The sequence below is a fragment of the Lottia gigantea genome, assembly GCF_000327385.1.
Source record: "Lottia gigantea unplaced genomic scaffold LOTGIsca_1, whole genome shotgun sequence".
In the NCBI taxonomy this organism is placed as follows: Eukaryota; Metazoa; Mollusca; class Gastropoda; family Lottiidae; genus Lottia; species Lottia gigantea.
In genome coordinates, this window is record NW_008706746.1 from 1,564,132 (window position 1) to 1,592,027 (window position 27,896).

The 27,896-nt window shown below is 33.4% G+C and overlaps 2 protein-coding genes across 2 annotated transcripts; both read left to right on the forward strand.

The window, feature by feature from the left end:
- Positions 1-10,478: 10,478 nt before the first annotated feature.
- LOTGIDRAFT_66046 (hypothetical protein) lies at positions 10,479-11,324 on the forward strand (the record flags this gene model as incomplete). The annotated part of the gene is made up of 1 exon (XM_009045451.1): positions 10,479-11,324. A coding segment is annotated over one exon (846 nt), but the record flags the coding sequence as incomplete, so codon positions are not given.
- Positions 11,325-21,332: 10,008 nt separating this feature from the next.
- On the forward strand, positions 21,333-23,852 carry LOTGIDRAFT_151956 (hypothetical protein; the record flags this gene model as incomplete). Its single annotated transcript, XM_009045452.1, has 3 exons — positions 21,333-21,391; positions 22,045-22,077; positions 23,069-23,852. The coding sequence occupies 3 exons, from the start codon at positions 21,333-21,335 to the stop codon at positions 23,850-23,852; spliced, it is 876 nt and encodes a 291-aa protein (XP_009043700.1).
- Between the last annotated feature and the right edge of the window lie 4,044 nt (positions 23,853-27,896).

A 27,896-nucleotide genomic window follows, 5' to 3' on the forward strand; every position in this document is an offset into this window, starting at 1 on the left:
TTAGGAAAATTGTACACATGTTCATGATTTACTTAATCTAGATCTAATTTTGAATGTTTAATTTTATAGTAATGGAATGATATGCATGAGAAGGTCACACATGACCTTGAAGGGGCGATTTGTATTCTTTATAATTCTGTAAGTCACAGACTAACAATATAATTGTTATATTCGAATTATACGAAGGTCACTTCTATTTATAGGTAAATACACATAGCTGAAACACTTAGAATAAATGACGCCACAGTATGTTCTATTTGTGATTGCAGTCAAGTTATATATAACAAGTTAGTGTTCCAGACACACTATTCCAAGTCAATTTTCAAGACAATGTCTAGAGAATAAACCAAATAAATTCTTATTAGACACCTCGGTTTGTTCTAAATGAAGAAGATTTGGTGTATTAAACCGTGATGAGCCAAAGTTGTGGACAGTATTGTCACATGCAATGCCATTCCCATTCGAAATGCATCATTGATAAGGGGAAACCAGTTTCATATATGTATGTTTTAATTTGTAAATTATGGATATTGTTTTTAAAACCCGTTTTCGTAAATCCAAATTTAGAATAGTAAAAGTGGTACCTAGTCATCTTCTGCTTCATTGCTTTATAGTCTGCTGTGTAATTACAGTCGCTTCATTTACAAATTCATAACGTATCCATTCGTAAATTCACTTCAATACCATACTGCAATCCTATAAAGAATAATACAAAATAGACCTTTTTAAAACATATTAAAGTATGTCAATTGATCTTAAATTTCAGAGAGTGCCTTTTCACCACAGAAATCATCTATAAAAAGCTTAAAATGTCAATCATTTCAAATGTTTCTTTGACCTTCAAGCAGATTTGATAGATTTTGCATTTCCTAGCACGAATCAATTAACCATTATTCTCAGTTCTCAAGATCTTTATTGAACCGTATGAAATTTAAGTCAAGTTAATTGAATGTCCTTCTTTCTGTGTTTCCGTTTATCTTGAATAAAATAACTCACTTGCAATTCGATGTAAAAACTGCTTTGTGCTATTGTATTGTTGTATGCAAAAAGCACAGAGATTGCACACTTCATTTCGATACTTGATGAAATATAGCAAAGCAGTAGTGTTCGTTTTAAATAATGCGCAACTCCTTGTCATATAATTATATATTATGCCTGATGCACTCGAGGTCGTTTGAGATATAAAGTGTTTTTGAGAATCACGCACACTTGTATTACTATTCGAGGTGCCACATCGATAATAAATTGTTTCAGAAGTTGAAAGTAAGCAGGACACAACACTTCAACTGCATCTGAAAACTATCTGACGACGTAAAAATTATATCCGTGGCAGCGAGATACGGTATTAAGATATAAAGTTGCATGGTTATATAGTTGCTGCAGCCTTCCTTAAACCTGGCACCCATTGCATTATAATTCAATAAATTATCCGACTCGAAAACACACCATAACCCAGAATTTTATATGTAAATTAATCTCACGAAATAGCTATAACTAGATGCGATTTTTCCCTATTCCCCAAAGGCCCTTTCTTTCTCCAACTTCAGTGTCTGTCCAATGTAGCCGATGTACAAATATCGAACTTACAATTAATTACTCAGTACTTTAAACTACTCTTGAGGGGGGCCTTAATATCATTTAATCAGCTAAAATTTGAATAATTTCTCTTTTCAGTTACATCATCCACTGTATATGAGTTTGATGCCATCTAAAGCTCATCTAGCAGAAGGTTTAGCTCGACTCATGTCTGTTAATTACTGGTACCGATACACAATGGTCGTTCAGGAGGAAATCAAAGATGATGGATTTTATGTGGAAATGAAAGCACTTACTCAAACTCAAAATTGGGATATAGAGGAAGAGCTCATTATATCGGATTATGCTTCGGATTCGGAAATAGCAGAACAACTTGTTCCCATTGGCAATAATAATTCAAGGATATTCGTGTTACACACTAGTTCTCATTTAGCTATGCGTATTTTAGACCAGGCGCAAAAATTCCATTTTACAGGTCACGAGTTTGCATGGATAGTCACGGAAAATGCTTACTCTCGTGATCCTGAAGAGTTGCAGCATTTTCCAGCAGGAACCTTAGCATTCATGTTAAATACCGCTGTGAATGAAGACGAACTATTAAAAGACACATTAGCCCTCATAACTACTGCCTTACGTGAACGCCGACATCTTGGATCTGTTTTATCATTAACACAAAAGAAAGGATGTTGGCATATTCCAGATCTTCACAGACATCCCACGGATAATAAACTGTTCAAGTAAGTCTCTTTTACATTTCAATAGTGTTTTCAAGAGTAATATAAAACAAACAGATTTTGCCGTCCGAGACTCTATGTGAGAAAGATCCTACATCTGAATCGTGTAACTAAATATTTTCTAGAAAACCGATTGATTAGTCTTGCCATTGCACTATGCTCCAAACTGAATTCTGAGTTTGTATCTTTAATTACCATAAACATGGTTTATTTCTGATCACATGCCCATCTATAACATAAATTAACAATTTTCTAATATATTTCTATACATATTTTACCTTGACCCACCCGCTACCACTCAAATACTGACTTGGGACACATGCATTCCTTCATTATTCATTCGATTTAGAATATCGTCACTGAACATCTATTGGGAATTCACAATAATCGTCACTTAATTTACCAGTTGAATAGTGAGTAGATTGAGGTCACGACTTGACTTTGACCTTCTTAGATATCCTGCTCTGACCTCATTACCAAATCATTTCAACTGGTAATTAAGCATATTGACTGTTAGTTTAGTTTAAGCTTTATCGAAGATCGGTGTATTATAGCAGAAACACCGGGCCAGTCTGAGCAGACATGATGCACCAAAAACGAAAGAGAAGGGTGTTTACCAATCGTACTCTGATAAATCGCTACGCTGAAAAATTACAAAATTTATAATTAATACACAACGTATAAACTTAAAATATAATATTTCCATGATCAACATGGGACTTGCATTGCACATAAATTTCTTGTTTCATAAGTTCTTGTTTAAAAACAGTTTACAGGCATTGCAGGCCACACTCAACTCCACCTCTGGGTTTTTCATCAATATGCTTAAAATAATTCATGTTTCTGAATCTGAGCGGTATAAGTCGAAACGTGTGTATCACCTAAGAGCATCTCATCTCTAATCTGGACATCAATGAAAAGTTCGCCTTTGAAATCGTATCATTTAATCTTGAGTGTGATTTCCAAACCAATAATTCTCAGTCGAAAGAAGATAAATTGTTGGTTTCAGCAGCTCCCATTCATATCAACTCGTGTAATGATCATTTCTTATTTATAGCTTATTAAAGATTATTGGTTAGGTTTCAATTTCTCTGGTGTGTCAATCAACGCCATATTGATGTCTTTAACTGCCAGGAAATGGGACAAATATTGGATTTAACTCCTCAAATATTACATTCCATGACCGTTGATTGCCTCCCCTTTAAGACATTCGGCTTATTCCCATTTAATGACTCCTTTGGTGGAAACATATTTGCGAATCTATGTTTGACCGATTTAGGTGATTTTATTGTTCTAAATCATAAGTACGTGTATATCTTGAAGTATACTTATGAGCAAAAATTCTGCATAGTCTTTATGGTATTTGTCTTGATAAAGTGATATTTTGAGTTATCAAACTTCTTAGATTTCCAAGACATTCTGTGTATTCTACCATACTTGGCCTTCAGTCTGTCGTTTCTGGCATTTGAAATCGATAATGTCTACTATTAATAAGCTCACATTAAATGCCTAATGTCTTGACCGAATTTCGGATTAGCTTTTAAAATGTTATACCGTATTTGTACCGAATTCCGCCAGTTTTCTTTACTTTGCTCCACTTCCTTATTCTGTCGTTTCCATAATTTACATATGATTTACATTTACATCACAGACGGTTATTGACCTTATTTTTTATTGTTGTAATGGTCCCTAGTTTCATGAAGTAGTATGGAATATTCAACTTGAACGCTTGATCGAGTCAGACTTGATTTTCTAAGAAGAATATATCTACCTTTTATAAAAAAAAATTTTTAGCGTAAAACTATGATTCAAGTTCTGTTATAATGTTTCTATTTCTATTTTTATATAAAAACTATTTTGATTTTGAATGAAATGGAATAAACTCTAACTGCCCTGAAATTTTGAATTTATACAATACCAATCAGAAGATTTGTTCTATAAAAAGTTCTGTTTTCTTATGATTTTTTTCTGATTCTTCCACATTCTAGATTCCTTGTCTGCAATTCTATCGTCTGTTATTTATTCATGGTTATTGATAATGTCTGTGTGGGACGCAGTTACATTCAAGACTATTATTGGCCTCATTTGTGACTTTCGACGACGACAAGGTTAATATGATGTTTTCAATACATGTAGGTTTGAACATATGCAAAGTATTACTGCTTTGCCCCTTGTTGTGATAATAACCTTTCCAGGGCTATTTTGATGTTTATCATATTCTTTGAACTGAGTGTAATTTCATTAGCTATTGTAGTGTAACGCAGCACTCAATCACAATCACTGACAATAAAAAAAATAGTGTTCAATCTTGAATTTGGTGTTATTTCTGACAATCGGTAATTTATTCCATACAATATTTAGGAATAATAAAAGATATCGTGTATGATAATCTCGTTACAAGACTCTCTCTTAAAACAACCTTGCAGCTATTTACAATATAATTGACTTAATAGTACTGCCTATTACTGTGTATATTTGAACTGTTGTTAAGTCAATAGAAGTCTTTTGAAGATATCGATGCTTATTTGAAAAGAAAATCGAAGCAGGTACATGGCTGATGACGTTCAATATGCCGCGGAAGTTGTTGTGATCCTATATACAACGTCATCCAATTCGACGCGACATTGTAGCAATAGTCTTATTTGAATCGACTATTCTAAACAACATCCTAAGTGACAAGTGCTATCAACTAGTGTTTCGAATGTTTAATCAGTGCAGTGTTTTTGAAAGGATCCTTGATTGTGTGTTCTTAAGTGATTATATGTTCTGTGTGTATGCCATTGTCGTGTAAACCTTGCCCCATATCAATATATGGTATATCTTTGTATGAGGCGGTGAATCTTAACCAATGAAAACGGCATTTAAGAGGGATAAAGCGTAACTCAATAAAGGAACAGAATCGTTCAAATGCTATCAAACAAATAAACATCACTTGAATCTGCCTTATATTTCTCATTAAAATTTTTTACACAAGCTTTAGATTTATTAAGTAAAGAAACCTTCGTAATAACTAACTACAACTAGACCAGGTAATCAGTTATAAAAACATTGATTGAAACAAAAAAACAAAATTATATCACGACGAAAGCAACCACAATCTGGTGCCTACAAGCTATCAATTACAAATTCTGACGCATTCGACGGCGATTTCGAATCAAATTTGTGCATTAAATAAAAAAGGGAAGTAAGAAATCGATAAGGTTGAGAAAGAACCAAGATCGATACTTAATTTTCAGACATTTATTCGTTTCCTAAAAGATTAGAATAAATAGTAGTGCTAATATTTAATGACAGATCGTTCTATTCAATATTATACTGAATAATTTAAAGAAGGGAATAGCAGTTTAAAGTGACGACAGATTTAGAAAGCAATGTTACGGTTGAATATATCACGTGATATTAAATATTGAACTTGATTTTATCAATTTATGAACACACCTTAAAATGGCCACTTCAGGTTAAATACATATATTAGTTAGCTATGACTCTTCATACATGTGCAGCGAACTTGCGCAGTTTGGCCAAAATCATTTTCAGTGTATTAAGTTTATACATTCCCCTCCCACCCCAGTCCCCTCCCACCCCGCTCCGAGGCTGGTGTGGCATTATTTTGGTGATCTTTGTTTTAGTCTGCAAATACATTCTAGTTTAAAAAAGAAACAGGTGGTAGACTGACTCAAAGAGAGGACAGCTGTTGAGTCTGATTTAAACATTTGGATACTCTGTGGAGGTGTTATAGTCGCAAGCCTCCCACCATATGATTCTCTCGATAAAATTTATGGAAAAAAATGAATTGATATGGTGAATTTTATGGGGCAATAACGTATTTAAATAAGTTTTTTAGATTTGTTAGAAATAAATTGGGGATACAAACCACTTTTTTTCAAAACACGTCAACAACGCACAATGCTTCAAGGCATGGAGAACGCGAACATTTTGAAGCTCAAAAATATGAAAAGACAAATAACAGTATAAGTCATGGAACTCTCCGATGGAGATGATTTGAAAAACACAATCACAGAGTGGCATCATATATATAAATACTGCCAGATATCTAATTAAACTATCAATACATTCGCATGAACAAAATATTAATGGCAAGAATTTGTCACTTGATATTTTTTAATCATTTTGAATTATAATCTGAAATGTTGCGAGGTCCTGGAGGCTACGTATTTCAGTAAAAACGCTATGGATGTGAGTTAACTAAGAGCTAAGCTTATATTATAAACAAGATTGCATGAAATATGAATTCCCTACAGATTACTCTCTATAATGAAGAGTTCGTATCACGCTAAATAACTCCAAAAGGAATTGGGTTTGATAGAATGAGAATCATGATTCTTTAAAAAAGAAATATGGCCGGAACTTTAAACTTTTAGCTTTCAAAGTCCTTTATAGAAGAAGATCTGTAGGTAAATACGAGAAACTGTTGCCTCGATTAGGTTTCACTTTTGGAAAATTGGCATTACACGTAGTAGCCATCGATTGCTAAGCTAAAATAGACATAGTATTAGAATTCTTATAGGCTGCACTGAATTAAAGCAATTAGAAAAAGTACACTGAATGCACTTACATGCCTAAAATATCATTATCATGGCGAACAGTTTACTGGGGTCAAAGCCTACTCAACCAGTGTTAATAGAACCGTAGTTACTGGAAAACACACGATATCGGGTTTTCATTAAAAACCTTATATTCTGATCGGTTGTTATTGATATCACCAACAATAACACTAACAGTGATAGATCTTTCTGGAAAACACATGAATTGGACTCTCATGAAAAACTTTATATTCTCATCGGTTTTTATTGATATATAATTTAAATCTGGTTATGTTTTGTATAGATTATAATTTTGCAAACTTTTATTTTGTTCATAATATATACCCTTAAATAGAGTAGTTTTGCATTATTTAATTGTATTGTATGTAAACTTGTAAGTAAATAAACTATGAACAAAAAACCTAAAAAACGTATATCTTCGCCAGTTGTCAATAATAGAAATACCAATAGCAGTAATATATCTTTCTGGAAAACACACGAATTGGGGATTTCTTCTTAAACCTTATGTTCTCATCGGTTGTTATTGATATCATCATTAATAACATTGATACATCTTTCTGGAAAATACACGAATATCATCAATAAATATCATCTTCATCAATATATATTTATATAATTTAAATATGGTTTTGCTTTCATCAAAAACCTTATACATGTATTCTCCTCAGTTGTCAACAATATCAGTACACCAAAAACAGTGAGGTATCTTTCTGGAAAATGAATTGAGTAATGAGTATTTTATCAGTAAACTCACCTTCCCAGCAGGTGTAAAAGTTTAGATATACCTTTAAAAACTCCTACCATTTGCTTTTACAATAGAATTTACACGTTATCAAGACCTACAGTAATTGACTGGGTTCTATATTTAACATTTAGAACGTATTCTTAATCACCAGAAAAACTTAATGAACAATTGTTCTGAGGCTATCGTGTGTCTTTTCAACTAAAATCATATTAATGACTAACTAATTTTCACATAATTAATAGACTTATCTATTGCTCTGTGACCTAGGCCAGTGCTTTCATTGAGACTCGTCTCAATACACCCAACACTCTATTGCTGAAATTGTTAATTTTAATATCAATTTTTATACGCCCACATGGATTGGGGGCGTACATTGCCGCCACCCATGTCCGTCCGTCGGTCTGTTCGTCCGTCGGTCCGTCCGTCCATCGCTCCGTCCACAATTGCTCGTAAACACTCTACAAGGCACAATTCTTGACTGATTTTGGTATGGTTGTTTGTTACCACCCAAGGATGAGCCCTATTGAAATCAGAAAAATCGGAAAATATTTAGTATGATTTATTGCCCATGTTCTTGAAAATGCGTTCAATTTTTAGAACGTAAACACTCTCGAAGGCACAATTTTTGATGGATTTTGACGAAAGTTGGTGTGAGTGTATGTAATCACCCAAAGATGAAACCTATCCAAAACACGTTCAAGTTTTAGACTGCAAACACTCTAGAAGGCGCAATTCTTGACAGATTTTGATGAAACTTGGTAATATTATTCAGTATCGCCTCAAAAAGTTCAAATCAAGTGTATGTCTGAAGGTTGAATATATCAAACTGGTAATTGTTTCTGTATACTATCAAATATTTTTATTTAAAATCAAAGTTGCCAATGGGCGTATATTACCTTGCCTTGCAAGTTATCTTATATTAAAAAATGTCATTGATTAGTCATTTGGCACCTCCGTCGTATTTCCACCTACAATATTCCAATAATTCCAATCTGTATGATTAAAACATCATATCAGTAAAAATATCAGCTTCCTTGTCATAAATAAATTATTTTATTTTATAAAATTGAGATTTTATCAGGCAACAACCAGGCGCAAATCGATAATGTTGCAATCATTCATTCACTGTTTATATTGGAGGCCAGTAAAGACTAGTAGGTTAATTATTTTCAAAGCGCTAATGAGTCTATGTCTTGTTAAACCACTAAAAAGGTCCTTTCACTGTTTGGTTCTCGCCCCTACCATTGGCTCTCCATTGGAGAAATGTTTCGTCTAGAATTTTGTGTATGGTACACCATCCTTATTTTATAATCACAAAACTGTGAGCCGTTTTTTTTAGGTATTATTTATCCCCCTCTCTCTCTCTCTTTCTCTCTCTCTCTCTCTCTCGATCTCGAAATATCTCTCTCTCGAAATATCTTCACGATCACAATCGTCTTCATCCAATGCATCAAGCTACGTGACATGTTATCACCGACAAAAAACTTTCCTGATCTTTTCCGTTCTAACATCATGAAACATGTATCTTTGAGCACATTTTAGTATCGCTTGACAGCCCTATCGATTTTGAATATTTTGTTTTGAAAATTTTCTGAAAGAAGTCGGTGTTTGTTTTAAACTCCTAATTCAAAGGTTACCATGGTTAAGAACTAAATTCAATCAATTCTTTAAATAAATAATTGCAGTCTTCGTTTACTTCGTGCATTTACCATTGCTATTTGTTGTTCTATATGCATACTAATTGATCAATAGAGCCATAATTATTTTAATATCGGTCATCAAAATAACTAGCTCGAAAATGGGAGTTAAAATTTGAATATTGAACCAATCCACTGAAGCGACAGGTCAATAATGTATACTTGTGTTCCTTTAATAATGAATTTTGCAGACGGCTTAAGAACCAGATCCCGTGTCAATGAGTTGCGTGTTTGTCGACAGTAGACTAGTGTAGATCTATATACCCAATTAATAGTAAAAATAAAACATAACTAACAGACTTTCCCCTGTGAATTAAAAATCGTTACAAATAAAAGTCTCGTACAAATAACCATTATACATTAATAAAGGCTAATGATTATTACCTACTTCAACAGCCAAATTCACAGTCGCACATTTTTCACTATCATAAGTCATGGAAAGATCGCAAGCGCTAAAACAATTTGTTAACGATTTCGCGATGGATAGCTATATCATGGATATCAATAGCTCACAATTTTTACTAAGCGCTGATAATACGAATACCATCTCACTGGCGTTTCTGCGTAGCCCCTCACTTATTTATAGAAACATTACTGTACCATATACCTTATTATTTTGCACATATAACATTATATAAAGACAAATTTCTTCGTAACTTACACAACAAAACATTCCCAGAATAACATGCCCAATACAGAAGGCAGAAGTACAATTGCTCAAAACAACCTTCATAGAGTATTTCAAATTCCATCATAAAATGATGCATATTTCCTACTGTAATTGACAGTACAAACTATTGAATGATCACTCTGAATTATCGATCAGCATAATTTAGGTCTATAGCGGCAAAGTACTTTTAACAAGAACAAAAAGCACCAATCATGTAATATATAAGAATTTAGATTTTAATCTCGTATCGGTCTGAAAATTCGTATCGCAATACTTTCTCGATGGATGTTTGCACAAATGATCATTAAACAATTTTACTGTATTTTTTTTTTCAATTTCAGAGCACTGATGGATACCTCAATATACGGATTAACCGGATATCTAAAGTTTGATGTTGGCGGATATCTTAATATTTCCTCATATAAAGTTCGGAATTTAGTGTTTGACGGGCGTGAAAATGTGTGGCGTGATATCGGGTGCATTCAAGGTGATGACGTCAGACCATTCGGAATAATTTGGCCTGGTGATGCACCATCTCCGGATTCCAAAACACAGGGACGTAAACGTTACCGTGTGGTCACAAACCCTGTACAACCATTTGTGATGCAAGAGGCACCACATAAAGACTACCAACGTTGCATAACAGATACGACTTGTTTAAAATTATTTACAAAAGATAAAATGAAGACAATCTCAGCCATAAGGGACTACGAACAACAAATATATCGTGAAAATAAAACTTACGAAATACACTGCTGTAGGGGCTTAACAATAGATTTATTAAATAAACTAGCGAGTGATTTAGATTTTGATTTCACGTTATACATCGTACAAGATGAAACGTATGGTCGCAAGGTGAATGGAGAGTGGAACGGTATGGTGCGGGACCTAATTGACGGTACAGCTCACTTCGCAGTCGGTGCTTTCAGTATCACTCGTGTGAGGTCGGAAGTGATAGATTTTACGGATCCATATTTCTTTTCCGGATTTTCAATTTTATATTCGGAGAAAACACGGGAAACTAACATGCAGGCATTTTTAGAACCTTTCGCAACGCAAGTGTGGTTCGCCATTTTTGTGAGTGCAACTTTAGCTGCAATAGCAATGGCATTATTAGAGTGGAACAGTCCATTCGGATTAAATCCATGGGGTAGAAAACGAAAATCAAACTATACCTTAGCCTCAGGACTAAATATGGTATATTCTGTATTATTTGGTCACACTGTTAAAACGAAGTCGCCAAAGGCGTGGCCAAGTAAAGTGATGCAAAACTTTTGGGCTTGTTCGTCCATTTTTATTATAGCTAGTTACACTGCAAATTTAGCCGCCTTTATAGCCGGGAAGCATGCCGGGATAGATTATACAGATATATATGATGCAAGGGTAAGTACATATTAAAACATACCGACCATACCCACCCCCAACCCAATTAAATTCTCCACGGTTATGGTGACCTTGAATATATCATCTTTAAACATTATTCCAATCCAAACCAAGAAATATCGCCCGAGTAAGAATATGACGTCCAGAACAAAATGGCGTCCTGCGTACCTTTATATTATAAGAGATACTATAAGAGAATTTTTTTTTACCATAATCTGGTGCCTGTGACAATACTGGATTCACATATTCTTTCGAGATCAAGTACAAATTTACCTTTCAGGTTTCATGGACTACAATAATGATTTATATATGATTATTTCACAATAATTACACATTATATTAATCCACATAAAAGGTTTTCATTGGGTGACAGAAATATGTCGTGATCGTTTTCTGAATAGTATGATTTGACAGGGGAGCGTATGATGGATTTTTTTACCTGATTAAAAATGATACTGGTTGCAAACCCAAAGAATTCTTAATTGATTTGTCAACATTTGGTTACATTAAGCTCAGAAGGAAAGCAAAACCTAACATTGGTGGAAAACTGTCATTTGGCATTAAACCCGAACACGACATCATTTCACATTTCTGACATTTAGAGTGAATGTTTCCAGTAGCACTTGACCTACTTTTCAAATGTCTGTCAAAAACAGAAAAAGGCATTGTAGAATACAAACCCCTTTGGGAAATTACCATTACAGTCCAAGTAAGCCAAAGGTATCAAATAACTAAACTAATAGTCTATGAAGATTGCAGTGAATTGGTACATCGAAGCAAATTGATAATAGATTGATAGGGGTGACAGGTGACGTCATTGCAACTATAACTACAACTATTATGAAACTTTTCTATGACCTTGACGATACTCTTTAACTCTATGTACAGAAACATTTTGAGAATTCTAATATTTCAGTAAACGTGCCCAGTACCATATATATGCTACTATTTTTGACGAAAACCTCCCAAATAATCTCGTGCAAATACTGACTATAAGTTGCTCTACCAGATGATGTCCACACAATAATTACCAGGCTACAATATTTATTAAAAACATTTAATTCTTGATTGCATTTTAAAGGTAAACCTCTTTTGGATTGCCCTAGACTTATTAATAAAGGAGTGATATCTAAATGATACAGTGGATTACATGGTTGCAAGCGACCCTACTTTAACATAATTCAGATTTATTAATATTGAATCTTGAACTATAATTTCCAAAACTAGGTCAATCAATCGATTGAAAAATGAGAATATAAATGTGATGAAATAAATCAGGAGTATAAAAGAGATATTAACCACCTCGATGTGGACTGTTGGCGGTTTAAGGGTTAATACAGTCCACCCTGACTAGACCATTTATAATAAATCATTTATTATTTCCAGATACATCATTTTGTGTCTGACTCATTGTGTACCGACATCCCGTAAACTTACATATACAAATCAAAGCAGAACGTGGACATAAATATGACATTTTCTACTCAATTCATTTCTGAAAATTTGAAAATATTATTTACAGAAAGCATTTGATTGCAAACCAAAGCAGTTAATATTTAAAACGTCCATTTGATCTATGTAGTCAATCATGACATTTTGTCGTTGAGGACTCCAATACCACGTTATGGAGAATAATATCTATATTTCTTCTGCGTCGGATGTCGATATCTATTTTACACCATTCTCTTGATGAGAGAAATAAATTTTTATCAGTTTCATGAATGAAGAGTCATTAAATGTTACAATCGGAATGGTGTCAAATTAAGCAAACTAAATAATCATGTATTCTTAATCATATCATTATGTTCTTATTGCATATAATTAAGAGTTTTAACCAATCATAAATGTCCAAGTATGTACAGTCTGGATAAACAAAAAAAAAAGACTTTTTGACCTTTCTTGATCGGTCACTCATTAAAATTCTGCTGGTAATTTTCTTCTTATTTAGCGAATTGTGAATTAATGATCAACATGTGAGACAAACTGGTATTTTTCCAAGTCATTAGAACACCTTTACTTTCTATTCATATAAGTATTAGCATTTTCATTTTTATAATGAAAAATCTTTAAGCCTATGAAGCTTTTGCAAGGACAGCCAATTCATCTATACAGTATTTCAATTGGATCAAGTGGCCAATAAACAAACCCATGAAAGGGGATTTAAGGAATATATATATGATGTATATTTTTTCAAATTTCAAATTTATTAAGAAAGCGAACATTAGCTGCCTGTGATTTATAGGAGATGCCCCATAGTCACCCGGTGAATGGTTAGGAGTAAGGACCAATAATATTTCACGTGTTGCTGCTAAATAAAAAAAATCCAGAATTACCCGTTTGGTAACTTAACATATAAATTCAGCTTTACAATTCTTCAAGAATGACTTTATCAGTTCTTGGGAATTTACTGCGGAATTGATATAAAAGCTGCGCGTAATCTGCTTAAAATATTATTAATATCCATTTCAAAATAACGTATCTCATATAATCGATTTCTGAGAATCCCCAGAGCCAAGACTAAATTTGTAGGTCAAAGCTACTTAATTAATCATTTACTAAATTAAAGTAATAGTGTTTAATAGAAAATGTCATAAAACCGACTCTGGTTTATGGACTAAATGGAATTTTATCACGTTGCTAAGTAACTGGTCCAAAGTCCTTCAGAATGCAGCAATATTATCAGGGATTAAAATGATAGCGAGGAAAGCTGTGCTTATGCAATTTTTACTATTAATAATAAAATTCGGCACTCTATTTGAGCAGGTCATGCCTAGATAGGTAATCAGGTAATAAAATAAGGACATGGCCGATTAAACAACTACATTAGGACCGCAATATTTTAACATCAAGAAACTCCTTTTCGCCTAAATGGAAATACCAGGACAACTTCTGTAGAATTATGTTATATAGGCTATTCGATATGTAGTTTCCATGCTTCTGGTCCAAATCTGATGTATGTAACCCGTTATAAGTTACTGAACTATTTTGTCGTCCAGCGTCTTTCTACAACATTCAATGGCAATGTAAACTAAGTAGGCCTACGTCTCCCACGCTTTTCAGTTCCTACATATCAAGGTCACATTCGAAAAAATGATACGATAACAATGATTGATGAATAAAATTTATTTCAATATGGCGGCGGTTTACGTCTGTACGTGATCAAGGCTAATTTGATTTCTAAGATGGACAAGATTTGAAGCACGAACCAACCCGACAACTCGTCAACTCTAAACTTTCTTTAATCCAACTTGATGTAGATAAAAACCTCCAAATCTGATTACCACCACGAAATGAAAAGCAGAAGTGGAAACACCATTATGAAGTCGTCAATGATAAGGAAGCCATAATGCCGCCATTACGTCGCTATGGTTACTAATACAAGAGACAAGGAGTTGAGACGGTAGTAGAATTGTGGAGAATATGAATAAGAAGAAAGGCACGCGGTAAAAAGAATGTTTATGTTAAAATGGTGTTAGTGATGTGATAAGAGCGTCATAACAAGGTTGTTATTAGATCACTTCCGGTTGTATGTGGTAACACAGCATGTCTTTATCTGTTTGTACTTAGAGAAAACTTAACGAAGGTTAAAACCACAACATGACATGTTGAAATGAAATAGATACATGAATATGTCTTCTAATAATCACATTGAAGCCATGCAAAATCACGATGTCTACGATAATGGTTAAATTGTCCACTAAAATGTAGGCCTATCAAGATGAGAGTCAACCCAGTGGAAGCGTTTCAGAATCGCCCTTAGAATTAAAGTGATATTTTTCCCATTTCAAAAGTATCAATCGTTTATATGTGGCCTCAGAAAAATCATGAGTCTGATCGAAAACACTTGGTGGCTCGAATTTGAAATATAAAACATATAAGTTTGACATAATTTTAGTTCAAGGTCTTAAAACCGTACTATGGCCGTGCCAGATAGCGCGTTCAATACGTAGCCTACTACTTTTCTATAGAAGCTATTAATTGAATCTGGTTTAAGGAAAACCAAAATTGCAGTGAATACAATCCGTGTTCAAACGTTGATTTTGCCAGATACAGACAGTCTGCATTCCACGTGACATAGTTCCAATTACTTAATTAAATAAACTAGATTTGTTTTGATTCTTATTTCGTCTCCTACACTGAACCTCATTACATGCTTGACCGAAGTATAACTAGATATACATCCGGCTTAATCAAATAGTTCTATAAAGTGACAGATATTTGACCAGTAGAATTGTTTGATTGTAATTACTGACTATATAATTGTTCGGACTAAGATGTTGCCCCAATATTGTTTGGGTATTGTAAGGGCCTATTAGAAGGCAGAAGGAATCGACATGTTCCTATCCAAATCTTAAATCATAAGTCACTTTCCAGATTATTTAACAACCTTTTTTATTTTAAGCAGTTTTAGTGCGGACGTAAGAGAACATGGTGAATTAGATGTCACACACTCATAGTCTACAACTGTTTTCCTATGAATTTATTTTTATCAGAGAAAGACATAATATCTGATCGAGTATGACCAATATCACAAGATACACCCTTTCAACCCGACCACACACAGACAACCAACAATACTCATGTGAATTATCTTTTTAAGTTACTAGGAACAGAGATTGGTTTGCTACCCGGAAGTGCCGTTGGAGGAGTTCTAAAAAAGAGGTCAAGCAAACTTTACTCAACGACAACACCTGTACCTAATACAGATACCGCCATTAAAATGCTAATGTAAGTTGAATTGTTCTGAATATTATATTACAAATCTGGGTAAATTGTGCCGACAACCCTTGAACTTAACCACGATTGTACTCAAGGGAGTTGTTAATTACGTAGAGATACATCTAAAATTGATATATTTTCCTTTAATACATCTGGTACGCAATGGTAATGATTCAACATTTCTAACCAATCATATCGAGTAAAATAACATATTATAAGTTTCTGATCCACCAATCACATTGATTAATATTAATTCTTTAATTCGCGGTACAATAGTTTTTAGTAAGTGAGATCGTTTCACTGGGTTTTTGAAACCGTTGATTTGTGTTTCAAACTGATAATTTAGAATTCAATACATTTGAAAAGATCAATAGTTTGCTAAATGAAGAAGAGAGAATTGAATTTGGAGATATAAAACAGAACGGTCAATTTTAACTGGCCGGTCAAATTAGAATTGGCTGGTCAAGTTAAATGAACTTTATATTTGGAAAAATCAAATCAGATTTTCAATGTTTGTTTGCTTTTAACTGAAAAAAATTGACTATTTGTTATGTTATTAAGTATTTATTGGATGATGCAACTAAAAAGCGTGAATATGTACTTATCATGGTGGCGTTCTTCAAGGAAGAGTTAAATTTGAAATTATTTTTCATTATCTTGATCACATTAAATACCTGCTTCAATTGGTCAGGTTACCCATTTCTTTAAGCGTTCTCAGACCGTACAGACAGAACCGTGAAAACATCCGATATTTATTTCCAACTCAGTCCTTCCCAATCAATTCTAAAATGGATAGTTGCCATTTCTCCGTGTAATCAAAGAAACCATTTAAAAGAGAAATGTCTTATTTTGCGGAATAAAAAGGCAAGTAAAAGGCTATAATCAAATTTATGTTTCTATACCAGAAATTCAATGATTTTTTTCTCCACCATTTTCTTTAAAGTTGAACATGCTGATGGCGTTTTTGTTCTGTCGACACAAAGTCGTTGATCCTATTTAAAGGCGACCCCTCGAATCTCTTTTTTTTAATTATAAATCTGAATTTCGCTAATGGAATGGTATACGTGTTTTAGTAGTTCATAATTTAGCTTTTGTGATTCATTCAGAATTCATTGTCCATATTTGCCGAAATTTGGAATGAATGCATACTAGACTACGCATTAAATATAGTTTACAGAATTTATGGTAGTTACAGAATGATATGGCTTTTCACCTTTAATAATTTGACGGATATCTAAAATTGTAAATGTCGTATTCAACACTTTAATCAATACTACTGACTTTAAACCAATCTTATTCTGCTCAGTAATTTTCTAGTTGACACGATTATCAAGCCTAAGTTAGTAAACTACTTTTATTACTGGATAACAGAGAAAACAAATTGCCCGTCAGTCATGAGGGAATCGTACAAATTTTATTTCCATTTTAGAGACATGGTTTGCAGCGAAACGAAATTAAAGTCATTACCGTATATAAACCGAAACGACGAATTATTTGTTTGGTATACAACAAATCACGTCGGCTGTACATTTAGAGCCTACACAATTTAAAATCAATTTTCAATGATATTATCTGAATTCAGTGATCAATATAAAATGACTTTGATGAGTGACAACACACTGACTGGTGTGTTAAAATGTCCGAAAGGTCATATTTGAAAATGAAATTATCATTTAGGTTTGGAATGTTATGAAACGTCTGAAAATACCTGCCTGCTCACTCCTTTTTTTAATTGCTTCTGCGAAACCGTTTTAGGAACTTTCGGCAGAATTTTAAGTCGTTATGCTCATGCTTTAACATAGTTTACATAACATTATTGTGCTTTTCAATCTCATCATAATACCTTTCTGCTCCTTTTTCAGTGAGGGTAAACTTGAAGCTTATTTAGGGGATTACCCTATTTTGGACTATGCAAGAGCTCACCTCGCTCCACGATGTGAGCTCAAACTTTTACTCAAAATATTTGGTGATGACCGGTATGGTTTTGGGCTTCCAAAGGGTTCACCATTAAAGGTAAGCGGTTGACAATGTTTTGCGTTTCCTATGTAAGAAAGGGATGGGATTCTGATATTGCAAATTTTGCTGACTCTTAGCTAGCCTCTGATAGATGAACTGTCGATGGACGAACCTGGTTCTGAATTGACAATATATCCGGTTAACCGGATACCGAGTTCGTAAATTAATTTTATTGTATTGATGTATTTTAGGTGGCGCTTTCTAGAAAAATATCGGAATATCATCAAAACAGTCAGATTGAAGATTTAATAGATGTTCATTTTGCTGATGCTCAATGTTATAAACAGAGAATCAGTCAAGAAGAATCTCAACTTGAAGTCTCACATCACGCGGGATTATTCGTTATGATGTGTGTTGGTATTATTATTGGTATTATAGTACTATTTATAGAACATGGTGTTTTTAAATGGATGGTACCATTTTATAGACAGAAGCCTGGGGACAGTATTTGGAAAAGTTCCCATGTTATGTTTTTTAGTCAGGTTGGTTCACTTGTTTTTTTTTCTGATCACAATGTCCATTCCAAACATAGACAATGGTAACATTCTTCCAGAATAGATTATTATATGCTTACCTATAAATATTATCTATGACTGTTGGACAGTCATTAGGCATGTGGACTGATTAATGAATTGACCTTACCATTGGTACATGTGACTATTGCATTAAAACCAGTACCTTGATAGCAATGCCCTTGCTTTCATTGTCAGTCCTTGAATATTCAATGAAATTATTCATGAAAAACTCACATGCATATCTAAATGTAATTTCAGAGACTTCACAGGTCAATCACGAGTGCCGAACTACTTTCCGCCCACGAATCTGCTAAGGAGCTGATGGGGATGGTCAAAAATAGAGAATTTGCCAGACTCTTTCAGAAAAGTACAATAAGAGTAAGTATGATTTAAATATTATGTCTTACTGTTCTGTAGAATGAGCTGAGATTCAGGAGATCATCCAGATACTCCATGAGATGCTTGCTACTATGAAGCTTCAACAGTTTCCTCATTTTGGATTAAGGCTCGATAGTATATCTATTTAGTCCTACATGTACAACCAGTATCGGAAGGCTGCTACACGATGCTTGATTATCTGCTTATTAACCAATCTTCCCTTAAATTGAACATTTCAAGATTTTTCGAAACCTGTTTTGTTCATTGAATGTGCCAAATTTTTCCTGATACTGTCCATCCTCAAATACGATCAATGATGTTCAAGTAGACGGTTTCGTCCTTGAGAATATTTGCTCAGACAGCCAAAACGAAACGAAACTATTTTATATCTGCACTTATTGAAAAAATACGGCTCGGAAGCCATGAAAGGAAAGTCAAGTTTTCATTTGATACTATGGAATAAAAAATTTAATCAAATCCATAAAACTATTTGAATTGATAGAAAATGTATCCAAGTTGATTTGGTTCGTGTGTGTAATGTGCCAAGATTGTTCTTAAGAAGTTTTAGACGGTTTAAGATGACTGTGATGTTTTTCCTTACTCATTGATTCCGTTTTTTTTATTGAATATGTTTGATTGAATTTGTGGTTACACCGTTTGATTCTTGATCGATCAATCAGTAACAAACTTCTTATCTACTTTCAAATACTGCGGCTTATGAGATGATTGAAGAATAACATAAAACGTTGTCCCACTGACAGTAGAAGTAAACAATCCACACTGACAATTTTAGCGTTATCTCAGCTTGGCTCGGGAGAAAACGTTGAAAGGCACAAACGCTCTTATATATAGGTCAGATTCGTCAAGCCATTGATGCTGCCCTGGAAAAATACATACAGATGCCTACTACATTGTGTTTTCCCTAACGGCACAATGAGAAGAATAAGTTAATGAAATTATTTTATAATCATAACAATACACTGCCAATTTGTTAAAACTGGCATCCCTTTCATGTTAAAGGGGCATTCCGCTTTTCTTGTAGGTCAAAATATGTTTTGCCTTACAACAAAATCTAGAGAAAAGTGTCCCTAAAGGTATCTAAAACTTCCAGTCGATACTTTTTTATTAACGCCGAAACTATTTACAAAGTTTACGTTTTATGCTTTTTGGAAGCTGTTAGAAAACAGCTCTGCAGAATTGAGTAAAATAAACGTCTTATTTTAGAGAAATAGGTCTCCTATGCATTCTAGAGGTTCCAACAAAAAATACCGAGTCATTATAAAACTATAACACCAAAACTAGGTCAAACTCTTTAATTAACAATTAGCACTCTCCGTTTTAATTAATCCTTTTAAAACAAATTCAGTTTGAAAGAGATATAAATAGCATACGTTAGATATATTTTCAGGTATCATTTTTTGATAATGAAAATTTTGAAAACCGCCCCTTTAAAAATGAACGATTAAGATATGACATAAAACCTTAGCAAGTTTGATTAATCTGAAGCGCGATCTGAAACAAGATCTTAACCGGGCAAACGATGCACAAATAGCTAATATCACTTTCATAAGCAAACTGTAGATTGCGACATTGCTGAGAGTGACGCTCCTCGCTTGGACACGAAGGAAGAATATGAGACTGATCCATCTCTATCTGTCGGGTCCCATTACTAGTATTTTTACTATGAGGGCTAATATAAGGTCAGTCATAGTTTTCATCGTAACGCTCTCTGTAGACTTCAAACAATAACCACATCTACTGTAGACATCAAATAAACATGTTTAGAAGATATCATATATACACATTTTCAACTTTAATTATCTTTTTAAATTCAATTTTCTTTTTGTCAAATTCGCCATGAGACATTTGCCTTGATGTAGTTACTGTCCTGACGTTTCCAACATATAACATAATATATTCCATATTTTAGAAAATGGTAAAAAAATAATATATTATATACTATTTAGATGAGTGGATTTAAAACAGGAAACTATCATACAATCTGACACGTTCTGAAAGATTTATTACGTTAAAAAACCCGCCAACCTTAACAAGCCTAATATCTCTTCTGGTCATTTACTCTTCAATCTAGACGATAAACAACACTTGACTGCATTTAATATTTCATTCTTACATTTTATCTGCCTATGGTCGTCTCCCGGCAATATTTGATTGGCTTTTGCTTGGAATTAAAGGACGCATTGGCATGATCCATTGACGTTAAGTATGAGTGTAATGATTTTGATCAATCGTAAGCATTTCCATTATATCTGGGTAAATAAAAAGTGTAAAAATTGTGCTACTTGGACCTTAGTATCTCGCTTTCAAACATTAATCAGCCATATTATACTTTCAGAAAAATAAACTGGCAGATATGGCTAAAACAAAGCGAATTAATCGTAATTTTTATGATATTGTTGAGAAGGCCAAATGGTAAGTATATGTAATTATTTGTCCATATTTCAATTAAGAAGTCTCTGATTGAAAACGCTGTAAGGATTCATCATTGTCTTATCTAAGTATATCACAACTCACAGTCTTAGAATATAGCCTCGCTAACTAAGTTTCTGTGACTAAGACCAAATCTAATTAAACTGCAGATCTGGCTGTTGAAGAATCCTCTAGTTGAACAGAGCATTTGAATATTAAATCATTCAGAAAACGACATTTCGTCAGATCATGAAACTGCAATCACCTGCAGAAAAAAACGAAACTATTCATTCAGATTTGCATTTTAATCATAGAAAGTCCCTTCTCCGTATTTAAAGGCCAATAATATATTATTGTTTATCAATATTGTAAAGTGAAATTTGGTGTTTGCATTAAAGTCGGTAGAGAAAGTAATTCTTGTTCATTATAACTTTGTCACAAACAGTAACTGTGATATACATATTTTTAAAAAAAAGGCGAGTAATCGGAGATTTCACTACTTTAAAAGAGACCATAGTCTCAGTGTACTAACGTGACTGTAAATTACTGTTTCTTGACAAAAAAGCCAAAGAGAATGGTCTGGCATCTCAAAAATAAAACAAAACTTAAATCTTTTTCTATGTCAATAATAAGTATGATATTTTCTCCTTCTACAGCAAAGACGACACGAGTGGTATAATATTTGGCAGGTTTGTCCCGTGATCACCTCCAACCCTCTCACTATTCCTGATGCACTATCTTTCCGTATCACTCCATTGCATTATAGAACTCATTTCTAATCTTTCAGAGAGGTCATACAACCCTTACAATTAGACTGGAATTATATTTCACAAAGAGTTACTCCTCTTTGGAAGGGATGATCGAATTGAATTGTCTCCATTCAATTTTCAAAAACGACAACGTTCGGAATGTTAGTTCAGGAGGGTAAAGGGTTTTGTGAACCTCAAGCTTAATTAAATCTGCAATCCAAAGAGTTAATGGTCAGACAGAATCAGGCTTCAGTTTCTCTCTACATGCTTATCAATTCGGTCCTTAAATCCTGATGTTAGTAAGCCTATATATCTATTGTCATTTCAGTAATCGAAAAACCTTATCATGAATCATAGTCTCCAGAATGGGCAAAGGCTGTAATTTTAGATAAATTAGCAATGCGTAATAGCAGAAACTGTTAACCATTCACAGTCACAGTTTTGCTTGTTTTATAAATGTGAACTACACAATCCTTTGTTTGAAACATAAAGGCAGTTTATGTTGGATGAATGGACATGTAATAATTTCAGATGATCTTGGGGACAGGTCAATCTTACAGGAGTCTCTATTTTTTACAATAGCAGCCTAACAAGTGTTGGAGATGACTTGCACTAGTTTGGTTAAAATCGTTTTTTGATTTCGAAAAGTACTCTGCTGTGGTCACAAAGTCCTTTCTTTTTTTCTAGAATTAGTTTCTAATTTTCAATATTTTCCTCGTGATTTTCGAGGGTAAAGCGTCTTTTGGGCAGCTACGTATGAAACCACATAAAACAAAGATAAATAGCTCCCTTGTTTAGCCTACGCGAATAAAAGGCTATGTGGTGTTGGGTTAAGTGTTAAATGTCTGTTCTTATAGTTAGAAACAATTGTCATATTCTACGATATCTTTAAAGATTTTAAAATTCGAATTTGTATTCTTTCTATTTCCAGGCTACATGAAATGAAAGAAATGAATTTGATGGATGATGGGGAAGACATCGCTCCGCCTAACATAATTGAAATCCCATTGAAAGATTTGGGTGCTAAAATTGATATTGAGGCTGCCAAGGACGATACAGATCAGTTGACAATCGAAGACGAGAATTCCCATTCGAGAGAACTTTTGCTGGTCGAGGATGTTGAGAGAGGTTTAGCATCTCAATGTCGTGGAACAGATAATAGTAGCACACTGTCTAATAGATCATTAGAACGGTTATTTTGTGAAGATAATCCATCGAGTTCTTCTTCATCGTCGAATAACACCCCTAACAACGCCGTCACCTACAAAACTTTAAACTATTGCAATTTGCCCACATCTTCACGAGCCAGATACCTTGATACGCTTCCCAACGGACATATATTTGGAGGTGGTTTCGAGCCTTGTGACTCTGAAATAACTCACAACAGACTCGAGACTCCCAGTGTTTTATTTAAAGCTCTGACTGATGAAAGTCATAATTATAACCCATCAGCACAACCTACAACCCTCCTACCTAAGACAAATAACATGGTGCGCAATCTACTTCATAAAACCCAATCGTACCAAGATCATCTGTGTTCGGTTGATGATGCTGTACCAGGGACGTTCAGTATGGAAACAGTCACAAAAGAAGAACTTCTAATAATGTGGAAGACTTCTGAGATTGAACTCAGCAAGCAGCTGGAGCAAGCTTTGAGAGAAAAGGCCAAATTAGAACGGAAGTTAGCACAATTACAACATCATTCACCAGTTTGAATAAAGCCATACTTTCATTTGATTGGTCTAATTTTTCTCTTCTTTGCACGTGGCACTTTGAGACTTCCGGTCCTGTCCAGTTCGAGGTTTTTGTCCATGAGGAACGAAGATGGTCGGTATATTTTTATTGGATTCCATTGAAAGAAATCCATGTCTGCTGAAATTCTGGAGAGATTGAAAGATAGATAGTTATGCGCAGAAGAATAGTGGAGTTATTTCAGCGAACATTGTTTTAGAAGATGCAATACAATTTTTGTAACTATTGATAGTAACAACACATTCTATTGATCTTATATGCCCAGGATTTGTGATAATATAGTAATTCCATTAAAGTAAATGTTGTAATGTTGTTGAACATATCATTTTGTTTTCTACATAGATAATCTTTTCTCGTACACTTTGTTTTCATATTCATCTTATTTGGACCAAATCTCAAAGAGAGTCGATGTCTTCACATTCAACAACCTAAATTAAAATGAAGGGACTATTTCAAAGTTCATGTCAAGCTATCAAAGCCAATGTGACTTCCACGAATCTCATGAGCTGAACTTATCGTTCTTAAGATAGTCATCACACATTACATATTACGCTCACGTGAAAATTACATTGCGGAACTCCTTAGGTAGTTTTTCACAATACTTTTGTGCGTAATGTGGTTACTCGAATGTCTCATTTATATCAATGACAGTTTTGACAGTTTCATGAAACCTTTGTACGAGAAAAGTTATTTATGTAACATTTTTCTGTGAATTTGATTTTAAACTGATTATGTGTAAATTTGAAATATAAAATAATGAGCAATATGGAGGAATAATGTATATATAGACAGTATGTTTTAAATGTCTTTTTCTTATTTTCCTCTCGGCAAGGATATGCTTCTAGACGTTAGCACACTGGCAGTCAGTTTCAAGTGAAAACGTTGGAGATAAAATAATCTTACTGTTCATTTGATGGTTGCATCAAGCGTCATAGCGTCAGTGGAAAAATGTCTTTAATTGGTTGCACACTCGTACATGTTACGAGCTTTCGCGGCAATCATTAAATTTTCTTTGGAAATGGAAAGGAGATGTCGATAATTGTTTTGGATCCAATGTCAGAACAGCTGGGTTAGAATTGAAAGATTTTATTGCAATTACCATGTGTGATAAGTTTTAATTTTCTGAGTGAGCGGTCAAAATGCACATTTGTCTGTGAGTACCATGGTAGAAAAATATTTTCAAGGGTTAGTGTTGTAAAATATGGACTTATAGTAATATGACCAAGCAAATGATATAATTATAATTTAGTACAATAAAATAGATACTTTGAATCATTGATGTGTTGTTGAAAAGGTTTCTACGAAGGCTTACCTATAATAAAAAAAAAAGTCGAAATTTTGGATTCCACAACTCAAATTTTGGATTCCACAAGTGAATAATAATTTAAAATATATAGGTGGAACTAGGAGGTTTTCGTAGGTTTCAGATAATTATTTTTGAAAAATAATGATATAATTGTAAAAAGTAATTTTGTAGTAATCTTATTGAATATCCGATAAATCTTTTTAAATAAAAGGTTGCAATTCTTGCAGATAAACTTTTTGTGTTTTATAAATACTGAACTGATACAACTGCTTTATAATTTATCCTTCATGATGTATGTTATCGTAGAATTTTGGCAATAAAATGAATTAATCCCATGCAATAAAATAGACAGAATAAATAATTATGTTAATTTACAGCTTGAATATTATGTACGATTTTATATGAATATAATGTTTTATATACAGTGTTTTTAAAATGACTCCTTAATGCGGCTTCATGTAGGTTTGCTGAACGATTTTTAAAATGTAAATACGAATATGTGTTTGTGTTACTCTTACAATATATATAAATGTACAATATTAGAAACTTTTTCTGTATAAAATAGAAAATTTTCCATAAGATATCAGAAAATTTTCCTGTAAAATTTTGTTTGTGTAAAATATCTAGAAATATGATCTGTAAAATAGAATTTTGGAGTCGATTTTGATATCTTATTACTGTTTCATTCACTGACGGGTAATTCAACTTTTCATCTTCATTTCTTTAGCAAATCTGTAGGCTATAAACCTCTAATATTGTAAACAAACATCGACAATTTGTCACCGTTCCAATAAGATATTTTGTTTTACTTCTATTTTTTTTTGCGAGCAGCTTTGACAATTGCAAGTTGTCCGGTACCTATCTTTATGGGATAAGAAATCTTCCTTTCTTTCTTTTTTTTTTTTTGCTCTTGTATTGCGAGTTGTTTTATATGAACTTGTAAATAAAGTGAAAAAGTCCCAATGAAATTCCAGTTGACAGTATCCTGGAATAATCTTTATTTGTGTGGTACGATTAAAAGATACATGTACATTTTATGACAGAACTGTTTATATATCTGTTTAATTCCAGGCCTGTGTTTACGAGGTTTATATCCTATAGGATGTATAGTCGATTATCGTCTTTATGATTTGAATGTTATTGATATGTAGATCTTCTACATAAAATGCTGGTTTTGCAAACCCCTTAATAGGTCTAGTCCAATGGGAACAGTATAAATTTTCTACAAAAGATGTCAGAATGTCGTATATTATATAGGATATCTGTTCATCGCGTGTTCGCAACAGAGAAATGTTACTCTGTAACAAGTCAGCCTATGTTCTCAAAACGCTGAATATTAAATTTACATTTATCAGATTCTTTGTTAAAAATTCATGAAGAATTGTCTACAGTAACAGATTTTGATGAGCAATAAAATTTCTTACGTTCGTGGTCTTTGTCAGTTACCATGTCATCACCAGTATACAACATATAGATTTTAATTCTTGTCTAAAGTTTAAATTGTTCCCATGTTGAATATTAGACATTTTGTATTCTTATTATAGTCGCTAGTGGCCGGTCCGTTTTAGACAATACGTACGTTAATCAGATCCTGCTGTAATTAAATATCTTATGGGGATCAGAGGGCAGTCTGATCGGACAAAATAAATTCTTTTCGCCAATCAAAAAAAATTGTATGTTGTATGGCACCTCATAGTAAATATCAAATACAGTTTTGTTTCAAGATTGTTGTTACGCAAATTTCAAGTTAATACGAAATTTAAGTTGTATTTAAATAATGAGAACGAACCGGTCACTTATTTTAGATAGTAGTTGTGTTGTGTCTTTTAGAAGTATTATCTTAGCTGATCAGGATGAAGTAAGTAATAAAACTCCATTGCTGACTTGAAGCATGCACAGGGATTTCATATTTCGTTATCGCCTGCAAGAATTCATTCTATATATTCTCTCCTTATTATGCCTATATTATATTTTTAGCGCTTCTAATCTCTAGCTTATTTAGCTGTTAAATAACTATACCGTGCTCTCTAAGGGTTCCGAATAGTTTAAAATAAATATACCAAATAAATATTATTAGCTATGTACACTCTCTGAAAGAGACATAGAGTAAACAATTCAATCGCAGAGTTTGATGAGTGTAAATTACCGTATATTTTATCTAGCATTGTAACCGTGTTCTGTTCTGTTCTGTTCATAAATTTAGATACTTCGATTGGCCATGTACAAAGTAGTCACTTAAAACGTTTTATTTTAGTGACATTTGTAACTTATTATTATTATAATTATTATCATTATTACCATTATTATTATTATTAATGAAAGAGAGAATGGTCCCATTGTTGAATAAAAGTTAATCATTTAATTAAATATTTGTTTTGTTTTTGACTATTTGTATGAATAAGCTATATTTATATTTGGGTGGAGTGATTTCGATTTTTTTTTCTATTCTAAAATTGAAAGCTCTGGTAACTCTTTGGCTTATTTTTTATTATTATTGTGCCCACGGCTGACCCATGTATGGAACCTGACACGAAACATGAAAATGAAATGAATTGAGTTTTAGATCTAACTTCACATAATGCCCTCATAGTAAATCTGAAATCTTTCAACTTTTAATTGTAATGTAATGACCTAGTTATCTAGAAAGAGTATTATGACAGGCGGTAAGATCAAAGGTGATATTAATCTCACATATCTAATA